The sequence below is a fragment of the Rattus norvegicus genome, chromosome 3 (assembly GCF_036323735.1).
Source record: "Rattus norvegicus strain BN/NHsdMcwi chromosome 3, GRCr8, whole genome shotgun sequence".
Lineage (NCBI taxonomy): Eukaryota > Metazoa > Chordata > Mammalia > Rodentia > Muridae > Rattus > Rattus norvegicus.
The window spans coordinates 81,420,573-81,447,801 of record NC_086021.1 but is presented as its reverse complement, the minus strand read 5'-3'; the positions used below and the strand labels follow the sequence as shown (position 1 = coordinate 81,447,801).

The window sequence follows — 27,229 nt, the reverse complement described above, 5'->3', positions numbered from 1 at the left end:
AATAGTCCTGAGAATATACCTAAGGTGATTTTCCTTAAGCCTTACTTAGCCTTGCCCTATGCACAAAATTAGTTTGATTCATCATAGATCTAAGCATAGAGAAACAAACAAGAAAGTTCTGAAAGACAGTACAAGCTGTGCACATATGCAAGAATGTATCATACACGTGCACACACACATGTACACGCACATACCAGTAACTTTCATGCTTCTCAGAAAAGACACATGAAACAGTAATCATAAAAATGGACAAGTATGCTAAATCATATTTTAAAACTTCAGTTCATTAAAAGCATAACCCAGCAAAAGCACACAGTTCACGTGTTTCATAGTCTCAGCTGCTAAGAGTCTGAGGCAGGGCAATATTCAGGGCAGCACGCTAGCCCTCCTCTTCAAAACAAGCAAACAAAAGTGCACTGTTACACTAGACTTGGAAGCAATGATTGTGAATATATATGCATATCTATTATAGAATTAATTCTAAAATATATGAAAAACCTTATACCTCACTTATAAATGAGTTATATGTGAGTTATAATTGAAATAAAATTATAAATGAGAAAGAAACTAATGTTAAGTGAGCAGAGAGCCTTAGTCTGTAATAGTTATTTGCTTCACTGATTCAAATAGTTTCAATTTAGTATTGTTAATAGGTTTTTTTATTAATAATAAAGGAGGTGGAAAATTGATTTAAGGAAAGTGGGAGCATGCTTTACTCACATGCTAAAAAAACCTGGCTGAGCACCATCTAGTGGCTGAGATTTGAATTGCAGTTTTGGGGTTTGGTTTTGGTTTTTCTGGTTAACTGTTGATTTTAAAGACTTAATATACAAAAAGGAATTGCAAAGACTAAGAAAATCTAAGACAATAATAAAGTAAGAGATTAATTTAATAAAATGGAGCCAAAAGTACAGAATTTTTATTGAAAAAAATATTGCATCAACAAAGATCATGATATATGATACCAGCCAAACACATATGGGGTAGACTTTTAATTGACTATTCATGTAGTCAATATATGTTAATGTATGTAAATTATCTATGTAATATTATAAGTAATTGTATGCGTGTAATAGATTTGTACTCTCGCATTAAATTTTCCTAAGAACTCTGAAATACAAACCCACCCCAGGTAATAGTGTTACAATTAACATTTTGCTGGCGGAAACTCATTTTGTTGTTAATAAGCAAACTGAAAAAAATGTTATTTATCTCACAATATAAGGTTTTTGCGAGTCCCTTCTGAAAGTGAAAGGAAATTGGGAACACTGTGGAGAAAAGAAATAAAGACCATGAGAACCATGGTCACAGTTGGAGACAGAGTTTACTTCCGGTAACCATTACAAGGTTTCATTTGAGCATTACAAAATTCTGCCATCATCTTCCTTGTTTCATACACACCTATGAACTCTGCTGCTCTACAATTAAGTTTTAAGTGTAATATGATTTTTTTTCTTCCTGTTGAAAATAATGGAAAATGCCCTCCCGCCTGGGGTTTCAGGTAGAGCCTCTGGTTTTCAAGAACGGCTGCTGTTAAACCGAAGGTGGCTCTGTAGTAGTATTCCGATGGCACTCCGCAGAGGAGATCCAAAGAGCCTAGCAAGTTCACAGAGCTGGGAAGTTCTGCTCTGAAAGCGTGGCTGCACAGACTGTATTCAGCCACTGGGAGGCGCTGTGTCTGCAGCTGTGTGCTTTCACCGTATCAGCGGTCCTCAAAAGTTCTTTCAATGACTTATTAGGTTGGCGTGTTGTGACATTGCTATATCATCTAAAGCAGAGTTCTAGGGCTAATTAGATTTGGGAAATTCTGGGCTACAGTTCAGAGGCAAACTGTGATTCTCCAAGGTTGGAAAGTGCAAAAAGATTTAATGGGTTCCAAGTTCTTCTAATAATTCAGAGAAAAGAGAGACCGTGGTACCATGTGATGACCCTTAAGGGTCACACACACCAGAGCATTTCTCAGGAAAGGTACTACTCTCATCCTTTGGTGACTGTGGTCTTGACATGCACCATGTTCCTTCGAGGATACTGGTATAACATAGTCAGCCTTCAGACTGTGTCACAGACGGTTCTTAGTCGTCTCTTGTTAGACATTGAAGTTCACTGTCAGGTCAAGGTGGTGTATGTGAACACCTCTCATTTTCCAGGGAGGAGGATTCAAGACAATCCCACCATGCCCATTGCTGACCTTCTGTCCTCTTCCCCATCAGGTGCTGTCCTACCACGCCACGTGTTCCAAGGCTGAAGTTGACAAGTTTAAGGTGAGAAGGGATTGGGTTGCACTGTTAGCACCTAAAGTTAAACTTTGACTGACTGTCGTCCTTCTCACTGGAGTGTGAGTCACAGTCCTGGGCAGAGTGGCTTGGAGTCCTTCTTTTTAGAGAGGAAGAAGGAAACACACAATAGAATAGTCCCTGTGTGTTTTACATGAGTCAGTATGTCTTTCCATGTGTTAAACATACAGAAACAGGGTGGGGGACAGGAGGATTCTATATAATAGGGTGAGAATCTGGACAGCTGACTTAGGTATTGGTTTTACTTCTAACTTAACAGTCCATTTTTAAAAATTTTAGAGCCTTATTCTCTTATTTATCTATAAAACTAAATCAAGATAATAGGATCATAGCAGCTAACATTTATCACATGCTTCCTGTATACCAGGAACGCTACAAGGCTCTTTTATGTACTGGTCCATCTCAACCTCACGGCCCTGTGAAGGGCTCTGCACACTATTTTTCCAGTTGAGTAAACCGGGGAGACACTGAGTGACCAGTATAACCAGTAACACGTATAAGAAGTTTGATGATCCACTCCAGCACTGGAGGTCTTAACTGTGTGCCTCCCTGCTGCTCAGGGACTGGTTCCCATGGCTGACCAGTCTATGAATGAGTTTAAGCTCAGGGTGAGCTCCAGCTGGTTCCCACGGCCACTGAGTCTATGAATGAGTCTAAGATCTTCCTTTATATCTTAGTTACCACTGTTTCTTTATGTGCGGTTGAGAATACTATCTTGTCTCCTTGGATTCCTACACATTGTTTTTTTTCAATAAAATAGGAGTTCTGGGACATAGCTCGGTGGCATAATGTTTGCCTACAATGTTGGGGCCCTGGATTGAATCCCCAGGACTTCAGGAAAAACAAAAGTATATGAATGTTGGGAAAGTGATTTGTCTCCCTTTAAAAAGAATTGGTCTTTGCATTTTTCAGTTCTGTTTTAAAGTGCTGAGAATTAACAGGGAAAGCCACTGCATCTATAGGAAATATCATATGCTGTGATGTTAGTACATGATGGTGATCTTCTAGGAGTCCTGTCTGCACATAGATCCATTTTATCCTCATAGGGAAAGAGTGACACAGAGACCTTTGGTCCTGATAGTCCATATTAGAATCCAATCATCTGAACTTCTAAAGAGGACAAAGAAAGACCCAGAGGACAGGGATAGAAGTCCCCAGGAGGGCAAGGTACACAGGACAGGTATGTGATGAGTTGTTCATTGGACAGACACTTAAAAGGTCTTAGAATGGTACCGCAGGTCAAAAGGAGAGGTACCATTGCTGCCCCATGCCCAGGAAGGATCAAAGCGATCTAAACCATGGCAGTCAGGGTCTATTTGTTGTAGAAGCAAACTTGTTACATACCTTTTAGTTTGTTTCTGTCTCTGTAACAAAATACCTGAGACTGTGTAATTTATAAACAATAGAGGTTACTTAGCTTATGCTGCACAGGTTGAGAAACCCAAGGCTTGACTGACCACTGCTCAGCATCCGGTATGTGTACGTGCGTGCATGCGTGCATGTGTATGTGTGTATGTGTAGATATGTGTGTATGTGTACATGCGTGTGTGTGTGTATGTGTACATGTGTGTGTGCGTGTGTGTGTATGTGTGTGTCTGTGTGTGTATGTGTACGTGTGTATGTGTGTGTGCGTGTGTGTGTATGTGTGCGTGTGTGTGTGTGTGTGTGTGTGTATGTGTGTGTGTTAGACTTCTTGCTTCATCACAGCGTAGCAGAGGGCATCATGTGGCAAGATAGAGCAAACACTCCAGAGAGCTGCTCTAAAGCCCTTTGGGTAAGCCAGGAATCCATTCATTCATGATCCAAGGCAGAGCCCTCAGGACCCATCCATTCCCAGTCACACTTACCCACACCCTTACAGTGATCAAAAATTTCGGACATGTGGAATTTGGGACTTTAAATCATGGTATATGTTGACTAGGATATGAACTCCATCATGGCAGGAATTTTTGTATGTTTTCTTCATGGCGCCTTTCGAAGTTCTTGGAACATAGTGCACTCGGTAGGGCCACTCACTTGGTGAATGAATGTATGAATGAAAGCATGCAAGGAAGACCAGTGTTCTATATCTTAAGGCAGCCATCAAGAAAATATTAAAACTATAATATGAAATTATTTTAGATGCCAATTTAAATTGAATTTTATTTAATTTATATAAATTATATTTTCCATGAAGTATTTAAAACTTTTTTTACCTAAGTAAAATGTATCGTGTATGCACCAAAACACAAGATATTATATGATAAATCTGTAAAAGTTTGGTTTTGATCTATAAATTTGGAAAGTTAAACAATAAGGCAAGGTCTTATGACCTAGAAATCTGCTTAGTGGCAATACCCATCTCCTGCTAAAAAGATAAATCACATTCTGTCATTTCACTTTTGCTATAGTTATGATTATTCTTGTTGCCAAAGCAGGGAAGTAACCAGAAAGAAAACAGCAAAGTGCATAATGAACTAAATGAGACCATAAAAGCCACCCATGACAACCTCCCAAAAATACAGCAAGCCACACTCGGTCTAGAGCTCTCTGCTTTGTGAAGGTCACCAACCTGCATTCAGGTTTCCTTCTTTGCTGTAGAGCAAACAGAACTCTAGTGTCTTAGAACACGCCGTGCTTTTCTATTTTAGCTCCCAAACATACAAAATATGAGGTATTTAAACTTGAGAACAAAGGGTTATTTCATCTTAAAACCATCAAGATTACTAACTGAACTGATTTATCCCAGATTTTATCCCAAAAGATATTAACTGGTATCCTATTATAATGTAATTTAGATATAGTAGTAATTTTAACCAAATGGCTTTCCCCTTGATATATAAAGTAAATAAAACATTATCCTAATTGATGGCTTGTGTCTATCGTAACTGCAGCAATAACATTAAAATGTAGTGTGTTTAGAATAATCCTGCGTGTAGTCGTGGAACATTTATGAAAACTTCAGACTCAATTGTATACACCTAAGTCAATAACTGAATAAATACTTTTTTCAACAGTATATGCAGACAAGACACATCTACATGCAACTGTGTTGTAACCTGTATTGTCTTTAGAACTTTTGAAAGTATGCATAGTTTTCTTTTAAACAGCATAGAGATTTAAATCTGGAATCAGTGTTATCCATGGATTTCCTGAGTTAAAGGATAGGTGAAAAGATAGTTAAAAAGTAGTCCTAATGTTTACTCTACCAGTGCTCAGTGATTCAGAGATGACCCTAGAGTTTGGAAAGATAGTGTTTAACTATCTGGTGGTAGAAAAGATCTGGAGCTCAGATGCACACAGGCATATGATCTCAATAAAACCCTGAGATGCACCACATCTGGGATGGAGAAATATCTCAGAGACCAGCAAGATGCAACCATTTACATGGGTCCGAGAGCCTTTCTGAATCAAGCGGAGCTCGCATGCCCCCCTATCTACATGTGAGTCCATGTTCAGCGTGCAAGCCAGCTCTTGGATCCGTCTCATCCCTCAGCCACCCATGGATCCCTGTTCTAAGCTGAAAACGTGAGTGCATGCAAAAGCCTGATCCTTGTGGTGGTTTTGGCATCCAGACTGTCAGCTGCACACATCAGGGACCGAATGCTTCACTGCAGCTCAGAGCAGGGACACATTCCTGCCAGTATGGCCATCAAGGGCCGGAAAGGACAGTGCAGGTGAAGAGGCCGCTTGGTGAGGACAGGGAAGGCACACTCTGAAGACCTCAGTAAACAGTGTGGGTGCCAATACTGCACCCTTCCTTATTCTTAGGTTACAGCCATTTGTACACATAGAGGGTGTGGCCTAAAGGGGGAGCTGACTTCATGTGAGTTAAAAACAAACTGCAGTACTCTCATGCCTCCTGGTTCTATTCCACACTGCTTCACCTGGTGGGTGTCCCCCCCCCCCCCATTTTAGAACACTGTGAAGGATCTGTCTGTTATTTCCTTTATTCTGATCCCTCCTCCTTGTCTTGTTGAGGAGAATTTGGAGCAATGTGTAGTGGCAGGTGGGAAAACAGGATTAGAGTTTGTCTCCATCTTGTTTCTGAGGCTGTGGTCAAACACCTGGATAAAAGCAATGTAAGGGGAATGAGTTCATGTTAGCTCACAGCACAGGCTATAATCTGTCACTGCAAGGAAGTCACCGAGGCGGGACCTGGAGGCCAAGTCCACAGTCGGGAGCAGAGAGAGAGCAAGAGCAGGCAAGCACGTGCCCAACTGACTCTCTCCACTCACACAGTTCAGGGTCTCCCACCACAGCCATGGTGACACCAATAGTGAGGTGACAGTAGCTGGGGCTTCCCGCCTCAGTTAGGACACTCAAGATACTGCCTCACAAGCACACTCCACAGGCTGACCTACCTAGACAAACCCTCCCTGAGACTCTCCGGGAAGGTCAGACTAGATTGTTTCTCGCTAGCAACTAACACTGACCCTCACTGACTTGAAAGCAAGTGTCCCAGCACAGACCAACAAGTGGATTGTCCTTCTTCAAGAAAGTCAGAACTCAGGATTATTTTCCCTAGTTCTGGTATTAGTCATACCTCAGGAAATAGTCTTGTTTGTTCATACACACACACACACACACACACACACACACACACACACACACACACACACACGCATACCAAACTTCCAGGTACTGATAAATTAACTGCTCTTAGAGTCTGATTCGGATGAAAACGTCAATAAATTATCCTTTATGGGCTTATTGCCCTGTGCATTAGTGAGCAGGCCAAGATCCAAAGAATGTTTTTTCCCCCTCATTAACATTTACTGTTCCATGAACTTGAAATGAGAAGGTGACATAGGGAAAATTTGTGCAGATTTTAGTGCCTGTTTATGTCTCTTCAGCTCTGTGCTAACAGGAATAACATATAAAGACCATATTGACAATTAGATCTCTTTGAAGACAACTAGTTTAAAGGCTTTTAATAACCCGAGGAAGCCAGCTGTGATCACACGAGAAAACGAACTTAGCACACCAATTATATGCTCCTGTGGTTTTATACAGTTTCCTTGGAGTCCATTGCTATGGACAGACCTAACAGCTATCAGCACCTCCTGCCAGCCTGTCCATTAGCATCAACCTGTGGACATTCTCAGGCTACAGTGCCTCCTTCAATCTTCCCTTCTTCCAGTTCAGAATCTCATGGGTTACAGCTGCAATCAAAGACGAGGCTCTTTTACTGCCCGGTAACTGCCTCAGTAATTAAAGGCTCAAGGTGGATGTTTGAGTCTGGACCACCTCTTCCATCACCCAAGCTTTCAGTGTTGATGCCCAAGCCACAGACTGATATCACCGCAAAGTAAATAAAGCACCAAGAATAGGCACTTCTTGTGGACCTCTGCATGGACGTAAGAGCGAAGGAAATGGGAGATGTGGTGTCATTCTCTTCATCTAGTTTAGATTTAAGAGATCACTTCAATTCACGGGATAAAATGGCGTGGAGAAGCAGCTTCAGGCCTCAGGACGACCCACAAAGCTGCTACGAACAACTACCGGGGTTGTTTGGGAGCAGTCGGGAGTGAGGAATGCCATGCTCCCTTTGTGGACCAGTGCTGGGATGTATTCATTACACTATAAACTCAAGAGAGTGTTTCTGTCCCTAGTTGTCACTGCACAAGACCACCTCCTTCCTGGCCACTTCCCCTAGTCACACAGCTCACTGCAGAAAGAGTGACTTCACAGGTTCAACCAAAACAGCCAACTCAGGGCATGCTGAGAGGGGTGAATGGAGGAGATCACTAAGTAGGGCTGCCAGGATCCAGGGATCCTGTGATCCAGGGATCCGGTGTTCCAGGGATCCAGGGTTGGAGGCTGGCAGCCCACAGTGTCACCCACCAGAGCATCAGTAACCCCCAGTTCCTCTGCCTCTCCGACAGATGCTCTCTCAGAGGATCCTCTGCAGCCAGGGCTAGCCTAGAACTTTGGTGACAGAAGGAGGTTGTTGTCTTCATGCTCCGCAGACTAATTCTCTGAAATGCTGCTTTCAGAACTGCCTGCCCTGGCTCTCCAGTTCTCCCCCAGCTTATTTCCAGGATGCCGTGAGGAGGCAGCTATGAGCAGACTTCTGGCATCGACTTTTGCCTAACTTAGCCTTACCCCCCCCCACACACACACACCCTTATTCCTGCCTCTTGAATTTAAGGGATCATTTTGACTTTCAATGGTATTTATGCCAAGTTTAGTATCCAAGTTTTTCTTTACTGTCAGAGCGAGCTATTGCACTCTCTCGCTCTCTCTCTGGAAAATGCTCTACAGGGGAAAGACCAGCCCGGCACCGCCAAGGGCAGTCGTTGACACTGCAGCAGGCAGCAGCCTGCACGGCTCGGGCCACACCCATAAATATGTGGCCCACCTCGTGCTCAACTGTCCAGCTCCCTTTATGAATTGTGTCTTAATCAAAGGCTACATCACAGAAAAGATGGCTATACTTTGTCACTCTTGAGCACTGCAGATGGCAGGGAGGGGATGATGTGCAGTGGCCAGGTCTTTAAGGCCAAGCCGGCCTTTCTTAATGCTGAGCTCAGCGGCTATGGATTGAGGGCCCTTCAAGGACCTGACTGACCCAAATATATTCTGTGACGACCTTGGCCTCCTCCCCTCAGAGCAATACACGCAGCCACTATTTGTCACTTCTTCCCTTTGGAAAACAAAGCAGGGACACCTTTTCCACAGGTCGCTCACTGGAAACATCTACTTTCGTGGGAGAAAGGTTGAGCCTGGGATCCAGGCAAGATGGATCAGTGGTTAGGAGCATGTACTGCTTCCGAGGTTGGGTTCCCAGCACCCCCTATCTAACAGCTCACAACTATGTCTAACCCCAGTTCCTAGGTATCTGACACCTCTGGTCTCCTAGGGCATCTACAGTCACAGGCACAGAACCAACAAAACATAGGGACACATAATTGAATGTAAGTTTAAATCTGTTCTACAAAAGGTCTGGAAGGTTCCCCACCTCCTCCAGTCTTCAGTTCACTTCATTCCCTACCGTTCCCGGTCTCAGGCTGGAGGACAGTTCGTGTTGTTTTAGGCATCAAGCAGAGCAGTGATGAGTTCAGACAGCCCAGCAGAGGCCACAGTGTGGCCCAGTGATAACCCTGACTGTGAGGAGAATTAAAGAAGCCAAAGATGTCAGAACCTTCCAGAACACTAGAGTATCTGGGACTGCACCACTCTATATTTGTTCTGACCTCCTTCTAATACAAACTGTGTATGGTTATGGATTTGAGCTGGGAAATTGTGGAACTGGGACAGGTGGCCTCTTACCATGGGGACGGGTGCTTAATTTAGCAATCTTAATGGTTTCATTCTTCCCTAGTTAGCCATTTAGTATACAAACAAGCTACAACCTCCCGCCTGCTCTCTCCCCTTGCCTGCACTCTGAAGCTAAGTGCTGTGGATGTAACTGCAAAGCCACCCATGATTCTTCCCCCTCTGCATTTCCACGTGTTGTCCCATTCACTCTGCCTTGGTGTCCTCCTCTCATTCCAACCCAGCTCACGACTCTCACCAGTTCAGCTCCCTGCTCTCTCCTCTGCAGATAGTGACTGCCCCCTCTGACTCTGCCTGGGCTCCCTGCCCCCTTCCCTTCCTCAAATCCAGACAGAACCCAGCTGCCAAGTGGACAGCACTTTTCAGTGTCCAGGATCCTGCTCACAGGGCATCCTCTAAGTCTCCAGACTCGGTCTGGACATTAGAAGTGCTACAAACTCCAACCCACAGTCCACTGTTCAGGCTCGTTCCACCCCAGCCCCACGTTGCTGGACTGTGGGTCCGCGTCCACTCTGCCACAGGGCACAGCCACTGGGGAGGGGGGACGAGGGGGGTTTGACTGCGCTTATCCTACACCCACCGAGCTCTCAGGGGAGGGAAAGCGCACTATCTCTACGAATTTCTCCCTCTCTTTTCTTGGAGCCCAGTCTCCTTGCTATCTCTGCATATTTCCAGCCTTACGAATCCATTTGACCTCACCCAACTCCCTCTTCCCCAGGCTTCCCACTTTCTATCCTTCACGAAGAACTGATGCTGCTTCCAATTCTTTTCAGTTTCTACTGCAAAATAAATCTTGGCACACCCGTCTAATCAGATGGTTAGGCTAGGAGCATTGGGGGAGGTGGGGGATTTTTGTCTTGTTCATTTTTATATCCCTTAAATCATATGTAGCCATGCTTGGCATCTGGGTGCATCTTGTGACCAGGTCCACTGAACTCTGCCATTTGGGGGTGGAGGGAATGACAGTGCACAGTAGGAAATTTGAAGCAGGGATCTATGACAAGAGCAATAATTGAACAACGTTCTGTATCAACCTTGGCTCTTTGGTGCTTTAAACTCCTTCTTGTATGTACTTATCAATTTCTTCACTTCCTTATGCAGTCTAAGTTCCATGAAAATAAAGGGATTCGTGTTCTCTGAGCTGAGCTCTGGCCCAAGTCTGTTGAAGTGCCAGGTGTCTCTCTGCTGTAGGCAGGAGTTTTCACAGTGTTGATGGTTTCTTTACTATTAAATAAAATCCTGTATGCATGTATGTACATTTTTCTTTTTAGACCTTATTGTTTGCTTTTGGGGGGGTTGGTGTTTTGTTTTGTTTTGTTTTCTCCCTTAACAGACAGCACCTCACTATGCAGCCCAGGCTGGCCCAGAGCTCTTGGTTTCCCCCCTAGCTGTGCCTTCCTTGCGTTGGGATTACAAGCGTGTGCACCACTCCCGCCTTTCTTGATGGTGAATTCTTGGTTGCTTCACTCACGCTGTGGCCCCCTCCCATCACCAAGAGACTGAGGGTCCTGAGTAATGGCCTTGGCATCCTCCTCTCATTCCAACCCAGCTCAGGACTCTCACCAGTTCAGCTCACTGCTCTCTCCTCTGCAGATAGTGACTGCCCTCTCTGACTCTGCCTGGGCTCCCTGCCCCCCTCCCTTCCTCAAATCCAGACAGACCTCAGCTGCCAAGTGGACAGCACTCTTCAGCGGGTTCCAGGATCCTGCTCGCAAGGCTTGGCATCCTCTGAGTCATTAAAGGTACTCCAAACTCCAACCCACAGTCCACTGTTCAGGCTCGTTCCACCCCGGCCCCATAGGTGTGTATGTGTGCGTGTGTGTGTGTGTGTGTGTGTGTGTGTGTGTGTGTGTGTATGTATGTGTGTGTGTGTCTGTGTGTGTTGTGTTGTTTGTCTGCCTGCCTTAGTGTGTGTCACAGTGTGCACGTGGAGGTCAAGAGACATTTTTCAGAATTTTGGTCTCTCCTACTATGTAGGTAGCTCAAAGGCTGATACCCTTTGCCTGCTGAGCCACCCCACTGGCCCCAACCAAACATTTTAAAACGAATTACTATCCCTGTTTCATGAAATGACTTTCTAATGCTTTCTTAGCATTCGCTGTTGTATACTGTCTCCCCTGTGTGTTTGTGAAGTCATGAACTGGCTTGGAGGGTCTTCGTGTCTACGTTTCAGCTGAGAACAGATCCACTCGAGACCTTTAAAATGTTTGTGAACCCAGTGCTAGGTTCTAAAGCAACGTTTGAGGAGTGAGCACAGAACCTCTGTCCTCAGTGCTGCCAGCAGTCTCAGGGCTGCAGCCTTCCCCTGACACAGTCTGTGTTGGAACACGTATGCCGTGGGACAAGAGTAAGCATACGTGTGAACAGATACAGACAACACAGCTACTGGTTCATGTAAATGTTCTGGGCTCCGGGTTCCCTCATCTGTACAGCGAAGCCATTTCCAGCTATAAAAGGGTGCCGCTTTATGAGCCTATAAAGTTTATCCGTAGGAGTGAAGGGGAAATAAAGCACAAAAGAAAATAAATGTTGACAAAACATCTTGAGGTCTTTATGATTCCGGATGCTCAAAGGTTTGAATTGAAGATCAGCTTCGGAATTAAGAGTATTTGCTGCAAGACCTGGCCCAGGCTGATTTAATTACATCTTGCAATTAATTTTTCAGGGGCTCTCGTGGCTATATTATATTTGAAGAGTAATAAAAACATAATGATACTCGTGAGGGAGAATGTGGCAATGTTTGGTAAGATAAGCCTTAAACTCCTCGGTATAGAATCTAGACCCTAGCTCTCCCCATAAATGTTTACGGAGTAATTGCATGTTTAAAACTTAAGAAATAGCAGTGGCGATTAAAAACAAAGCAAACAAAAACAGTCCCATGGCTCAGGATCCTCAGTCTCTTGGTGATGGGAGGGGGCCACAGCGGGAGTGAAGCAACCAAGAATTCACCATCAAGAAAGGGAGGAGTTGGTGCACGTGCTTGTAATCCCAACACTCAGAAGGCACAGCCGGGGGAAACCAAGAGCTCTGGGCCAGCCTGGGCTGCATAGTGAGATGCTGTCTGGAAAGGAAAAAAAAAAAAAAAAAAAAAAAAAACACCGAACCTCCCCAAAAGCAAACAATAAGGTCTAGAAAGAAAAATGTTCCCAACTTTGATGGCTTCCCCCAGCCCTGGTTTAGTTTTGATTCTAGAACAGTCCATACATTTTAAGTAGGAATATGGAAGCAAGGTGCTGGAATTTTACCAAGACGATTTCTTTTGATTCCGCTATTCTTCTTGGAAATTTAGCGGCATTTTGACAGCCTTGGAGGCAAACAAGCGAAGGTGAAGATGTCTAGGAAGGAATTTCCGGCTGAACTTAAGATACTATTTTTTAAAAAGGACCATCTGTGGTATTCCTTAGTGTATGGTGTTTTGTTAGAAATTTCCCTCCGGATTCATGCTTGTACCATCCCATGGCTTCCTGCCCTGGGCTTTTAGACTGTTTAGAAATGTATGGGAATTGGAAGCAGGAAACATGGAGGCCCTGCCTCATTCGTAGAGCTGGGGGAGGGGATCCATTATTCTGACACGTCGCCTATCTTCTTTAGTCCAGTCGCCTATCTTGCCATGCAGAAATCTCTCGACATCTGGAAATCTCAAAGAGAAAAGCAGGGTTCCACTTTATTACCCTGCACTCTCCAGGCTGCCGAGGACCATGTAAGAAAGATAACACGGGCAGAAGACTGCAAACATCGGTTTAATGATAAAGTATGTGTCAGGAGATAAAGTCTTAGGCTTAGGGCATGAGAACTTATGAACCAGATAGGAACTATGGGAAGGAAGATGTGGAGTGAGGGATGTGTAATCTTCTTTTGATATTAGGGATATCATAAACAGTATGCTGGTTTTCTGAACTGTGATTATTAGAATGTAAATTCTTAAAGTATACACACACACATACATGTTTTTATATATATATATTTTATATATATTTTAGTTTAACTCACTGAAATACGCCCCCATTATGTGTGTGTGTGTGTGTGTGTGTGTGTGTGTGTGTGTGGGTGGGTGTGGGTGTGTGTCTTTGTTCAACTTAACAGTATAGTCCTATGATTTAGAGTTTTAGCTCTGCCATGAGGGAATGATCTCCCAGTAGCCCATTGTCTCCAAGGAGATAAGCAAATGACAAATCCTTGAAAGAACAGGATCTGAGATGAAGCACTTTGGCCACTGGGTGCCATCCTTGCTCCACACAAGAATTTCCAAAGCCACATTTTTAGGGAAATGGTTAAAACCTCAAAGATGGATTTCAAAGCAGTTTTGAGATATAATAGCATCGGTGCATGTGTACATGACCTGGAATATGTTAGTGACACCAACATTGATTCATCCCACCCAGGCATGATCTGGAGGGCCGGAGAGCAAAAGCTCCCCTTTGGTTTAGCCTTGTGAACAAAGGGAATGGCCAGGATGCCTGATGAACCACAGTGAGCCTCCTGTGAGGGCACGGAGGTCCCGGAGAGGGCAGGGATTGACGAGGTGGTGCCATGTGAGCATCCGGAGGTCGGAGGGTCAGATGCCCCATTAATTATCTTTATGGTTGTTTGTTTCCTTGGTTCGCATGCAACGTGTGATTGAGCTCACTGTCTGGCAGGCCCCAGCCCTTCGAGTGTGTCCCTGTCAGGACTGAGCCAGCGAGCAATTAAGAACTCCATTTCCTGGCTTCCAGACGTGCTAAGTGTTCAGTGGAAGTAATTCTGGGGTGAACTTTGCTACCCCGGAAGTAATCCTTGAAGTCCACCACTTTAGCCAGGCCTCAAACATCCAGAGTCAGGGGTTTAGCAGCCATGCAGAATTTTGCCTACTTTGGGTTTGAGTCTCATAGATAGATAGATAGATAGATAGATAGATAGATAGATAGATAGATAGATAGATAGATAGATAGATGACCTCCTTCTCCTTCATATATATGATATGAATTTAATTATATATATCACATATATATTAAACTCAGCATTATGAACAATTATAGCCACAGAGAACGTCCTAAGACTGCTTTGTAATACAGACTTGTGTTTTCAGAACTTTGGCCATTTGGTTGGAACTCAAAGAAGTGAGACAATAAACAATAAAGAATTTAATTAAAAAGTGATAAATCTGTTAGGTCTTAGGGTAACAAAAAGTTGAGACTGCATTCTAGAAGGGACCTAAGCTCGTAGCAGTTAGCTTTGTAGTTGAGCCGAAGCAGTGGTTCTCAGCCTTCCTAACTCTTAGACCCTTTGGTACAGTTCCTCATGTCGTGGTGACCCCCAACCATAAAACTATTTTGTTGCTACTTCATAACTGTAATTTTTCTACTGTTACAAATCACAATGTAAATCACTGATATACAGGATATCTGATCTTCCACCTCTGTAAAAGGGTCACAACCCACGGGGTAAGAACCACTGCCCTAGAGGCCGTACACAGAGCAGCATTTACAGTACCTCTGAGGGCTAAGGATGATCAAATCCATGCCCTTCTGGAAGGAGACGGTATGAGAAGGGCCAGGGAGAACTTTAAAGCATCAGACTTTCTCAACCTCTCCAGGGATAAGAGTGTCAAACCCAGCTACGTGGTTACACAGTGCCAGGAGGACAGACTTAAAACTGCATTTCCTCTCCTTCCTAGAGAATGACGTGGTGCCAATCACCACAGGACACAGTGCCAGTCACCACATCTTTCAAGCATTGCTCCTCACTGAGAATAATACTACTATGGCCCAGCATTTCTGCTGATTTGGGTGCTGTTATAGCTCTTGCTCTGTTGAACCGCAAGCCTCTGAAGGAAGTGGCTGGACTGAGCTGCTGTATTGGACAAGTCCTGGAAGGACCACACTATCAAATAGGGGGCTTCAGCTTGTGCTGCTAAAGTCCTCTCCTCTCCCTAGTATACACTCAGTTCACTCGGTGTGAGAGTCCTTCAGAAAATGAGAGACACAACCGGCCAGGTCTGCTTCTGGGATATTGCTTGTAGTAACTCATTTCACAGTTGCAAAACCCATTTTACTTTTCAGATAACAAACCTGAGACACATGTAGAAATGCCCAACAATATACCAGTTTAAAAAAAAAGCTATTTTCTGGGCAGGCCTGGCATACTGAATCTATAGTGTTCTCTTTTGAAATGGCACAGAATTCTTTGTTTTGGGAACATCTGGCCTTGGCTAGATCCTATCCTTGAGCCCTGATAGAACCTTGGTTTTTGCTCCTTTGAGAGATGAGTTCAGGTTTTAAGCGACTTGGGTGTGTGCATGCAAGTGTGCATGTATATTTGTGTGTGTATATGTTGTGTGTACATGTGGGTGCATGTGTGTCTCTGTGAGTCTGCGTGTGCGTGCGTGTGTGTGTGTGTGTGTGTGTGTGTGTGTGTGCATGCCCATGCACGAGAGTGTGCCTATCTATGCAAGTTTTCATAATCTCCAAAGTCAACCATCAGCCCCACTGCTTCCCCGGGGTGGACCTCCTCAGCTGCCAGCACTACAGTGTCAACTTCAAAGGAAAGTTTTGTTGGATAATAATAATTTTCCATCCAAAGCATAATTCTGGAGCTGACTAATTCCATTCCTCCTGCTACTGGGCTAACTAACATCTATCATAATTCACCTCTGCCCTTTCCAGTGACAGAGAGGGTTCTGGGAAAATCGAGCTCTGTGATGGCTTCTGCAGGAGCAGATGGCCGCCCACCCAGCTGGGCTCAAGCTTGTCAAACAGCTCTGCAAAACAGAGTGGCTTTTGAAGAAGAACACTTTGTACTCTTCCCTTCACCTCCGACTAGAAAAACTCAAAATTCAGAAAAGAGGGAGAAGGGAATGGGAGGGGCTTGTTCTGTGATCATGTTGTTCCAATTAAAAAACAAAAAGAAGAAGAAGAAAAAAAGAAAAAAAAGGTCTTAAGCATGTCCCTTTAAACACTCCAGAAATGTTTGTTTCTACTGGAAGTGTCATCCAAGCCACCAGTGGTCTCTCTGAAGTGAGTTCAGCATAATTCTCTGAGAAACTGGACAAGCCAAGGAAGGGTCCATCAGTCTAGTGTTGAGAAGTCATTGTCTGTGCAGATTTCTGTTTGAGCTTCTCTGTCCACATGCACTTTGCTCTTTCACAGCGTGGTGTAAAAGAGAGTGAATGAGCCCCATGGCAACAGCTTTTCTAAGATACACATACAGTGTGCCTGAAGTTTTCCCAGTAAAGGTTTCAAACAGGAAGACAGTAAACACCCAAAGGGAGAAACAGCCCCATAGATTTCATCCCTGCAAAACTAGCTCCTAGTCTCAAAACCTGTCCAAGACTAGGTTTCTTGAAGTAACCCCTTTAAAGAAGGGGTTTCCCACGTTCCACTTTACTCAGTTGGTCCACATGTCTAGTTCTTGTACCAGCCCACTGTAAGGAGGGCTCTGTGAACAGAGTAATGTCACTTTCCAAGTGGACATGGATAGCTAAGAAAGGCCATTTCCTCTAGAAAGGACAGAGGAGGATAGAGTACCACTGCTATCCTTCAGTTTAAGTATACTCACAACTTTCAAATGGTGACTTTCAACCCCCCCAGGCCTCCCCACTGCTTCTGTTATAACCAGACACATTTTCTGAGAACACAGATGGGATGCTTATATCATAACATATAGGTATCGGGTGACAATGACAATTTGTCACCAGCCATAGTGTCTAGATATTATAATTGAGCAGAATATTTTCATTGTGCCCTTAAATATTCTCCCTCTATGGATTATCTGAGTGTGAGCCACCCTGATTTGGCTCTCATCCAAATAATTTCAAGTACTCATACATGATATATCTTCCATGGTTGTGCCAAGTAAGTTAGCCTAGAAGTCTGTACGGCCACGTATCATCAGCCCCTACCAGATCAGCGGCTTTCTCTTGTGCTTGATGCTGCCACAGACCCAGAAAATCCCCTTTCAGCTAGATCAACCAATAACCTGCAGAGTCCTTCTGGGCAGTCATTTCTTCATGAATTAATCAGGTCTTACTGGAAGATTAAACAGATCAAATAGGCCAAACATCCCTATATCCAGTGTTGGAAACTAACAGTAAAATAGCTCAATTTCTAATCTACTTCCTGGCCTCATTAGAATTCAATTAGCAGAGGACATCCTTTCCTAGGGGTCCTTTGGCAGATTTGTGTGTGGACAGTTAACCTAGGGGTGGCAAAGGCAGTTACTTGTAGCCAAACGATTCTCTCCGACTGCAAAGATGAATCCCAAAGATGTTTAGATAGGACTGAACTTCTCCTCCCAGCATGATGCAAATATTTTAAGTGGACAGAGTGAGATAAACTACACCCAGCACTGCCCCTGACACCGACCACATCCTGCAGCTGCCAGAGTGTTTGGACTTGAAAGTCAGAAGGGAAAGGTCAAGGGGGTTATGCTAAAGCCAAGGAGACATAGAAGAATTTACAAGCCCCCCCTTGACACTGTTGGAAATCATTTCCCGCATAAACAACATCGGGCTCTGAAACACATAAACGGACATTCTATAAAAGGTGTGTATAAATATCCACATATTTCTTAAGCAGGGGGAGCTCTCCTCAGGCCATGAAAAGCAAGGTACTTGGGGGTAAGTCAACCTTGTGTTGGTTTTTGTAATGCGTGCATTTCCCTCCCCCACCCCACCCCCACCCCGCCATCTGCACTGTTCCCTTCGCTCTCGTTCTGCAGCCCGCGTGTAGACTTGGCGAGATTTATTCTCCTTCTAACAGGGTGTGCTATAGTTGTCACTCAGCCTTGAAATAGTTTTCCTCTCCAGTGGAACATCAGGCCAGTGATATATTTGCGTAGCTATACCCACCTGTCACCTTTCTGCTGGCCCTAATGCGTCAGCATTCCACAGAAAGCCACACCAGCCAATGGCGGCGCTTGAAGCTGTTGCCTTTATGGGAACCTAGCAACAGGAAGAAGTATTTCATTGGCTGTCGGGCTTTCAGCTGGGGAGGAGGCTGTTCCAGATGGGCCTCAGCTGCCTAGATAGGGATGAGGTTGTGGGGGTGGGGCATAGGAGCCTCTCAGTGATAAATGTGGTGCCATCGTACACGTTGTACACGCATGATGCTTGCATTCTTACCCTCTCCCCCATAATCAACGGTAAAAGAATGGCGCCACACCGGGGCAGCTGGCTTTAATCTGCAGGATCCAAGATGCGTTAAAGAGTAGATTCTGCTCCCTAATCTTCTTGTGCGAATGTAGGGCCCCTGTGAGAAATGAATTAAAAGCTTGTCCACGTGTAGACAGGGGAGCCTTTGTCTGCTGGAGGCGAGGTCCAATGGGTTTGCCGAATGCGGATCGTATCCCCAAAGTTATTTTGCCAGTATCTGATCTCATGAGCTATCTTGCCCTCCATACCTTGTGTAAACTCAGAAGTAGAAGCCAAAGAAGACAGGGCTGCCTAGGCTTGGAGTGGCAGCCTCCCTCGCCACTTCCTCACTCCAACTTTGCTGCCCACTTCTTGCTGTTTTTACTGTTGGCTGCTACTAGAGCATAGGAAATAAACATCGGTTAGAGATGCACGTGAATAAAGCCATCAGGGAATTCGCCGAAATAACATGCCACGAAAAGGACACAGAGCATAAAACAGTAACTCTTAATCTGACAAAGCCAGCTCTGGCTGAAGACCCCTCCTCTATGTCATTTCAAGACACATGGTTCAAGGAAGGGCATCCTCTCTCGGTAATGAGAACTCAGTGAAGCCCATTCGGACACCTCAGTGCCAGATGTACCCTGTCATTGGTCAAGGAGAGTGGAGCAGTGCACGGTGGACAGAGTGAGGTGACAGCTTACTCCTTCCATTTGGTTGACCTGTCCAACTTGCTCTCAGGGAAATGAGCAGCCCAGTGGGCCAAAAATACTGTCTGCTTCTCCAGAGAGTTAGTCAGATGGGAAACTAACCAAAGCTAACAGTAATTATGATTAGCATTGAGAGCATACTGACGTTCATAGGATGCTGTTACACGTAAATTCTGTAGACACACATTAACAAATTAGTATTGCTCTGTCCCTCTGAAGGGCATGAATAATGGTGGTAGAGTCAATCCCCCTGCCCTAGACTCTAAGCTTTGCAACCTGCATCTCCCCAGACCCCAACAAAGTATCTGACATATAGGCAGTGCTCAGTAAAATATTTGTTAAGTGATAAAGGAATAAACCGATTTGACTGGAAAGTCAATCAATAAATATCACAGGATTTTTAAGTCCACCTGCTTCATAGACTTTGGGGAGGTGCTGGACATTTTGATCTTTGACCTGCCCATATCTCTGCTTTTGAAGTGAACTCAACTCAGGAAACGTGGCTATGGTTGCTATCCTTGCAACTGTGTGAGACCAACATTGTGTTTACACCGTTTTCTCAGTAAGGAGGTTGGAAGAGGCAGAGTGGGTCAATAAAGGTCACAGACTTAACAGGTCACTGTCTATGTCTAAACACGGGTTCAGAGGCAGGTCTCTGCAGTCCCTCCCCGCCAGAATGCCACCTCCATTCCTTTGGGGATTTTAAACACAGGTATGAGTCCCAGGAGCAGAACATGCTGCATGCACCCACAGTGTGGACATTAGATCCAATGCCCAGAGAAAGCCACTGAAGAGGCATCCAGGCAGGACTGTGTGGCCAGAGTCCGAATATTATTTTGGAGCCTTACAAATGGACCGAGATGTAAGATCCAAGTGGGATGAGAATCCTGCTCCTTTCTTGGTGTTCAGCTCGTAACTGAGCTCAGCTTGAGTCTCACATCTTGACCTCGTGCTGGGTTTTGCAAAGATGAAGAACAGCTCATCTCTGCCGCCAGCTGCCGTGTTCACCAGACATGGGTTCGAGACCCGGCCTAGTCTCACATAGACCGTGTGATCAGGGGAAATAGTTCCTTTACAACTACCTAGTCATCAACGTGGGACAAGATGGACACCCACCGCCCCGCTACCAAGTTACATGAGGATTAAGTGAGGTAATGACAGGACACAGTTTTGAATTCGCTATGACACACCATAAACACTCAATAATCATTAAAGATCTTTCTACTTCATTCTCTTAGATCCTTAAATAACTTAAACGAAGACTCCTCATTGTTGAACAGGACATAAAAATGAGTTTAGGAAATTATTGTCTTTTCTGGCCTTATCTTCTTAGTTCCTTTTTATTTAAGGAGGAAGAATGCTTTTTCTACACCAGTAAAACTCCAGAGAGACTCAGACACTGGAACAAACTCAGAGCTACAATCTATGTCATACCATGCTTTCAGGGCCTAGAGTGCCCGGGTCCCTACCCCACATATCCCAGAAAAGTAACACTAATGACTATCATCGTCAGGGTCTCCAACACCTTCTAGCTCAGTGGCTGACGGGCTGTCACCAATACAGAAAAGTCTTGGGTGGCTCACTTACACAGTCTTGTCGTTGTGTGAGGAAGAACTGTGCTTAAAGTCAGTAAGCAGATGTGGGTGTCCAAGATGGGGTCAGGATGTAGTTGTCTTCCCTACCACCAACAATGGCCGTAGTCAAAGAGAATGAAGAGTAGTTGGGACCAAAGCAAATCAATGACTTGGCTAAAATGCTCGGCCTTCTTTAAGGGACCACAGGGTTGCTTTGTTTATTTTTGCTTCGTTTTGTTTTTATAGTGGTGGAAAGTTATCAGCACAACCATTTTTAGCACATATTTTCTTTTTGTATGTGTATGTATGTATCATGTTCATATATGTGTGGTTGCATGTATAAGGGTGTATATGTACATAAATGCACATATCTTCAGCATCCAGAGGTTGACATCAAAGACCACGCTTTTTTCAAAGCCGGTCTGCTAACAGCTTTTATAACCGTGCCAAGGTAGAGCAGTCTGAACAGCCCCTGGCTTGGGGCACAGTTCCCATGCTGTCAAGAAAAAGCAGAATTCTGACCGATATGTTTGCTAATGGCTCCATTCTGCTATCGTAAATTCCATAAACCATCCAGATCTTGGGATTGATCCTATTTTGTGAGAAAGAGCCTTTAATTGCAATGTTCATCAATAAATAATAGTTGTGATAAAGGCTAGTCTCTGGGAGCGCCAAGTCACTTTAATTACAGCGATGCATACCCAGAGCTTCCCCAGGTTTAGTGTCACTATTTCTGCTCTGGAAGGAAAATGCGTTTCTGTTTTGAGCTGTAAATTGAGCTCCTAAAGATTCATATTGCTTTAAAATACCCAGAGATGCTTGGAGAGCAGGCCTTTTCCTCCAGCTGGGGATCTCAGGAAGAAGGTGGAAATAAACCAAACTGACAAAGAAAGGGAGCTGCCGTGTGTGCGGGAGCTAACGGTGTGCTAACTATCTACCTGCCTGAAATAAAACCGGATAGGCAGTGGTTTGTATGCTACGGAGTGGAAGGGGCGAGGACTTTTACATGTCGCCGGGGTGGCATACTGCCATAAATGAAACCTAAGCTCTGGTTTTGGCAGGGCCTGAGAAGGGACCTTGGAGCCACTGTCTTCACCTTCTGATTTGCTATTACTCAGCTTTTCTATGGCCTCCTTTTCTGATTCATAATTGAAAGCTGTAAACAGCTTCTAAGGCACTAGCACCTAGAATCCTGGCCAACAGCCAAGGGCCTGGGACATTGTTCAAGGTAGGCATAATGAAACCAACATTAATAACAACACTCATTGCTGTCCTTTAATGAACACCTACTGCACTCCAGCCACCTCACACGTGAACATCCAGCCATTGGCACAGTCTCAGAGAGGATGTTTCTGGCTTCTGAGACCTTATGGGGTGTGGCATGTAGCCGACAGTAAAGCTCTAGGAAGCATTAAAGTGAGATTCCAATCTCTGTCCACAGATGCCCTGTGCAGCGCCCTGCTGTTGAGCGTGTAGACAACTCCTTCCAGCAATTAAGAGGAAATAACAAAATAGAGAACAAGGGCAGAAGGAAAGTACTTATGACTTCGTATGTGAACAGTTTGAGCCACCTTAGCTTTCTATCTGTAGATATAAATATTTTTACAGGACATGTCAGTTTACTTATTTTTATTATAGAAAATTTACATACAATATATTTCGATCATGTTTTCCCCTCCCCCAACTCCTCCAGGCTCCTTTCTACCTCCCTACCCACCTAACTTCACACCATATATAATGTTCAGAACAAACAAAAGCCCAATAAATAAAAGCATAACTAAATACACACACACACACACACACACACACACACACACACAGAAACTTAGCAACAAAATGGAGTCCATGTGTTTTGTACTGGGCCACTACTCCTAGATTGGGCCTGGGGCCTGTCGTGGAGAATGGTTGATGTACAGTGACACTTTTTGTTTTTTTGGAGGAAACTGACTTCCCTTTGCAAGAAGCTATCAATTACAAGCACCTTCTTAGTCAGGTGTGGGATTTTATGTCCACTTTCCCTTCTCCATACTGGAATTTTGTCAGGTCTTAGCTTGTGCAGGTCTAGTGTGTGCTCCCATAGTCTCTCTGTGAGCTCGTGTGTGTCAGCCCTGTTGTGTCTGGAAGCTTTGTCTTGGAGTCATCTACCACCTCTGACTCTTCCCATCTGCCTGTCCCTCTTCCACATAGATTCCTGTGCCTTTTACTTTTCATCCGGTATGTGTGAGGGAATGCTAGAAACTGAACTTGGATCTCTCTGCAAGAACAGCCTTCTCAACAGCTGGAAGCTCAGTTCCTTAAAGAATATTTGGTTTTGAACATATATTTATGGGCTTCAAATGGCAGATTGGTATATATATACATATATATATTATACATATATACACACATATATATATACATATACACACATATCCATATATACACATATATACATATATACATACATATATATGCACATATATAAACATATACACATATTATATGCATATATACAGATCTGCCATTTGAAGCCCATAAATATATGTGCACATGCACCTGTGTGTGCGCGTGTATGTGCTTTTTGTTTAGTTTGTTTTATATATATGTTTTACATATTTTTATAGCTATGTTTTATATATTCTATTTTAAAGCTCTAGACACACATGCCAGCTTCTATGATGCTCGGCGTCATTTGTTATCCTTAGCATGGGATGACAACTTTCTGGAGCCATCTCTGTGACATATTGGTCCCAGTTGTTTGGAAAACTGGGGAGTAGGATTCGATGGATCTGGCCACGTTTCTTTCATGTTGTGACGCGTTTATTGATGAGATCATTGTCTGCTGTCCGTAGCCATGAAAATGACCAAGCTAACGGGCTCTGCAATCCCGCAGCCACCACCTAGGAAGAAAGAAAACTTTTTTGGCAAACGTAACATGACTGAACTATTAATCTCTGGGAAGGAGCATTAAAAGGAACAAGAACCAAAAATAAAAGGGAAGAAAAAGCAGTCAAAAGATGATTATTATCTATGGCTATAACTCCAGCAAAAAAAAAAAGTAATAGTAATAATTACAACAGGTCAGCGGTAAGATAGAATGTGTCTGCTGGAGGAAGTGGTCCATCCAGCCTGCCTCCGACGAGCACGTGATCTATTGGAATGACTTCCGGCATCAATCTACATTATTTTCTACTATCTAATTCTAAAGCAGAAAATTTCTAGTCCTGGAAAAAAGCCACATTGATATTTTATTGTTATTTCCCCCAGAAAGCTTCCAATGCCGAAGGATAATTTTATCAATATGAGTAATCTACCCACTGGTGTTTTATATCACATTCAATGACAAACTGTGAAATGTAACATTTTTGCTTTGACAGCTTATGAAATCCATCATCTGTTTTCATAGATCTTCATTCAGAAAAAAATATTTGATTTCTCAGGATTTGTAGTCCTATCAGAAATGTTTGAATAAAAGATTTGCAGCTTTTGAAATCAATATCTGGATTTACTGGTAAAAGCAGAGTCAGTGGGTGAAGTGCTACTGTAATCATTTATCCTTTGTGATCGTTAAAGGAATAAAAAAAACCTGCCATCTCGGGCTTATAGTTTATACAAAAGACACCATAAGAGGGAGAAGCGTCTTCCAATCACCCTGTAGTTCCCAACTCTCCTAAGAATTACCCACGCCGCTGTCTGGAGGCGGAGCCTGCCTAATCTCAGCTCTTACTAAGGTGAAGCTGACCATGGAGACAAAGAGCTTCACTAAACAGTCACCAGAGTAGAGAGAAATCTGTCTTTATTCATTTCAGCACACACACTTATACTCTTGCCTGTGCTCCTTAGATAGGCTAGTGTGCACTTCGTCCAGATTGACCCATAAAATGAGCACAGTCTGAAGTTCCCATTTAACCAAATCATCATCGTAAAGGAGAAATATTTCCTCTCAGTGATAATTCTAATTTTAAAAATATTCCTTTCTTAACCAGTTATATTATTTATCACTATTAGATTTATTATTCATGTTTCTACAAGTCGGACCTTGGTACGGAGGTATAAGTAATCTCATTATGTTCTATGTGTCGTCAGAAATGCCTGACATTTCAAACAAAAGCTCCAGAATAGTGCCATTCAGTCTGAGAGAATAGACCTAAGGAGGCCAGGGTCATTTAAATGAAGAAAGAAAGAGCATGGAGGATCAGAAACATTGTAGCAATCTTTCCTGGGATTTTGTTGCTAGTTCTTGATACAAGCCAGCAGTTGGTCCACAGTCCACTGTGGCCCTGAGCATCTCATTCTGGGATTCAGGCTGGCAGAGAAGCCCCCACAGAGATATGCCATGCTTATGGTAGGGAAAAGGATCGGGAAGCTAACAAAGCCACATGGTTAACCCTGTGCTGTGTGTGCATGCATGAATGCATGCATGCACGCGGGTGTGTGACTCTATATCTTCATCATCCTGTGTGTAGCATCGTGCTGTGGGGCAATACACAGCCTGTAGAATGCTCAGATACAGAGAAGAGTGAACAAGTAGGTCACCTATCACAGTGACCGTGCAGGTAAGGGTTCCCTCCAGTAATTAACACTGTCTAGGGGCCTGATAAGGAAGGATGCCCATAGATAGTGGTTGATAAAGTGGTCTGGCCAACCCCTGTCCTTGCTTACTGTTTAATTTTTGCAATAGGGCTGGGGCAGTTGGGGGGATGCTTCTCCTCCCACTTACCTCAGTGTGAGCATACACAGAGGAATTCAGAGAAAGTTTGGATGTGCTTTGGTTTATACCAACCAACTAATATTAGTCCAAAAATACCCAGAACAGCCTGGGTGGTCCCTATTGTCAACACACTTGTTCCCGGTCTGAATCATCACTGTCAGCCATCAGGGACATCCTACAGGATGCTCAGTGTCTTTCCTTGTCCGCTATCTAGTTCTTCCTCTTCCACACAGTCCTTGTGTATACCTTCCGGCTTTCTCCCTCCACGGTCTTCTGGGCTGCAGTCCTTTGGTACTTGGCATGTTTGTCAGCCACCCTGTTCTTCCTGGCCTTGCTAGGCTTCCCAGCTGAGTTGGGGTAGAAGATGAAGGGAGCTTGTGTTTCTGAATGATCCCGACTCTGGAAAGATGAGAATCATGTTGTTCAGCCAAAGCTGATGGGTTTTAGGGACTTCTGTGCATACATTCTCTCATCTCTAACTTGAGTTTGCTTGCCTGTCCATCCGGTTACCTGTAGGTTTTTTTTTAAACCCATTTTAATAAGGGTTCTTAAATGCTTCGACCCCCCTTATAGCTCATTGGTCAAAGGTAGGGGAGGAAGATGGCTAATAGGACAAGAGGGGATTTTTAGAGAAGTTCCTTGGGGAAATTTCAATCTTTGATTTCTGAAGTCCAGTCCCTGAGCAAAACACCAAACATGGATCAGCATCAGCGGCTTGATCCAGAAGAAACTGTGAGACTCTGCCAACCGCCACTTGGCAAGAAGCAGCCGGAACATCACCAGGAGTTCTTTGGTGTCCTTCTATGAAGTTCCAAAAGCAAAGACCAGAGAAAACAAGCAAGGTGAAGGCCAACAAAGGCCAGCAAAGAGAACCAATGCCAGGGTGCCATCGCTGTCTGTCGGGTTTCACTTATACCCTTTTCAAACATCACATGTTCTCTCAAGCGTCCATTCCAGCAAAACATCACACACCCTTTTACCAGACAGATTCCAGAAAAACACCCTGTGTCTGTTTTTAGCAAAACATCCTCTCACATGACAGTTTCCAGAAAACATCACATGACATAACTGAGTCTCCACTGAAACCAGAAATTCCCACTTCAGTTACCCCTTCTGATTCGGGGGTAATTCTGGTACTGTAAAACTGCCCAGACCCTTTCTCTCCCTCCCGTTCTCTTTAGATTGTTCATAACTGAACTTACTCAGTCCTCTTTCCAACCAGTTAACCTAGCTACACCTCCTGTGAGTGTGAGTTCACTGAGAAACTAGTTGCTGGCGAACCGGTCAAAACCTGATAATTCCCTTCCTCTTTATGGAGGTCCAAGTGGGGAATAATTTATGGCCATACTAGATGCAGTGAGACTGACCTGCTGGATTTTCTGACGTGTGCCCTCATTGCTAACGCTTAGCTTCACGTTGTGTTTAAGCTGCCATCTTTCCTCAGCCTCTCCTTTCCTTGCCCGTCTTCTGGCACATGGTCTCACTCTTCAGCAACCCTCCGCAGCGGAAGCTCGCAAGCAGCATGGACATGTCACTTTTACACGGTGCTAACCACTAATGACACTAACAGCCAGGTGCCAGAAGGCTTTAGAGAA

At 44.1% G+C, this 27,229-nt stretch overlaps 1 protein-coding gene across 3 annotated transcripts in view; it reads left to right on the top strand.

The window, feature by feature from the left end:
• The window catches only part of Pde11a (phosphodiesterase 11A), a 383,576-nt gene that overhangs the window by 256,596 nt on the left and 99,751 nt on the right, over positions 1–27,229 (top strand). For all 3 annotated transcript variants that reach the window (NM_001127480.2, NM_080893.2, NM_001127481.3), the window contains one exon: positions 2,211–2,261. In NM_001127480.2, the coding sequence (NP_001120952.1) occupies positions 2,211–2,261 (51 nt within the window). The remainder of the gene's footprint in view (positions 1–2,210; positions 2,262–27,229) is intronic.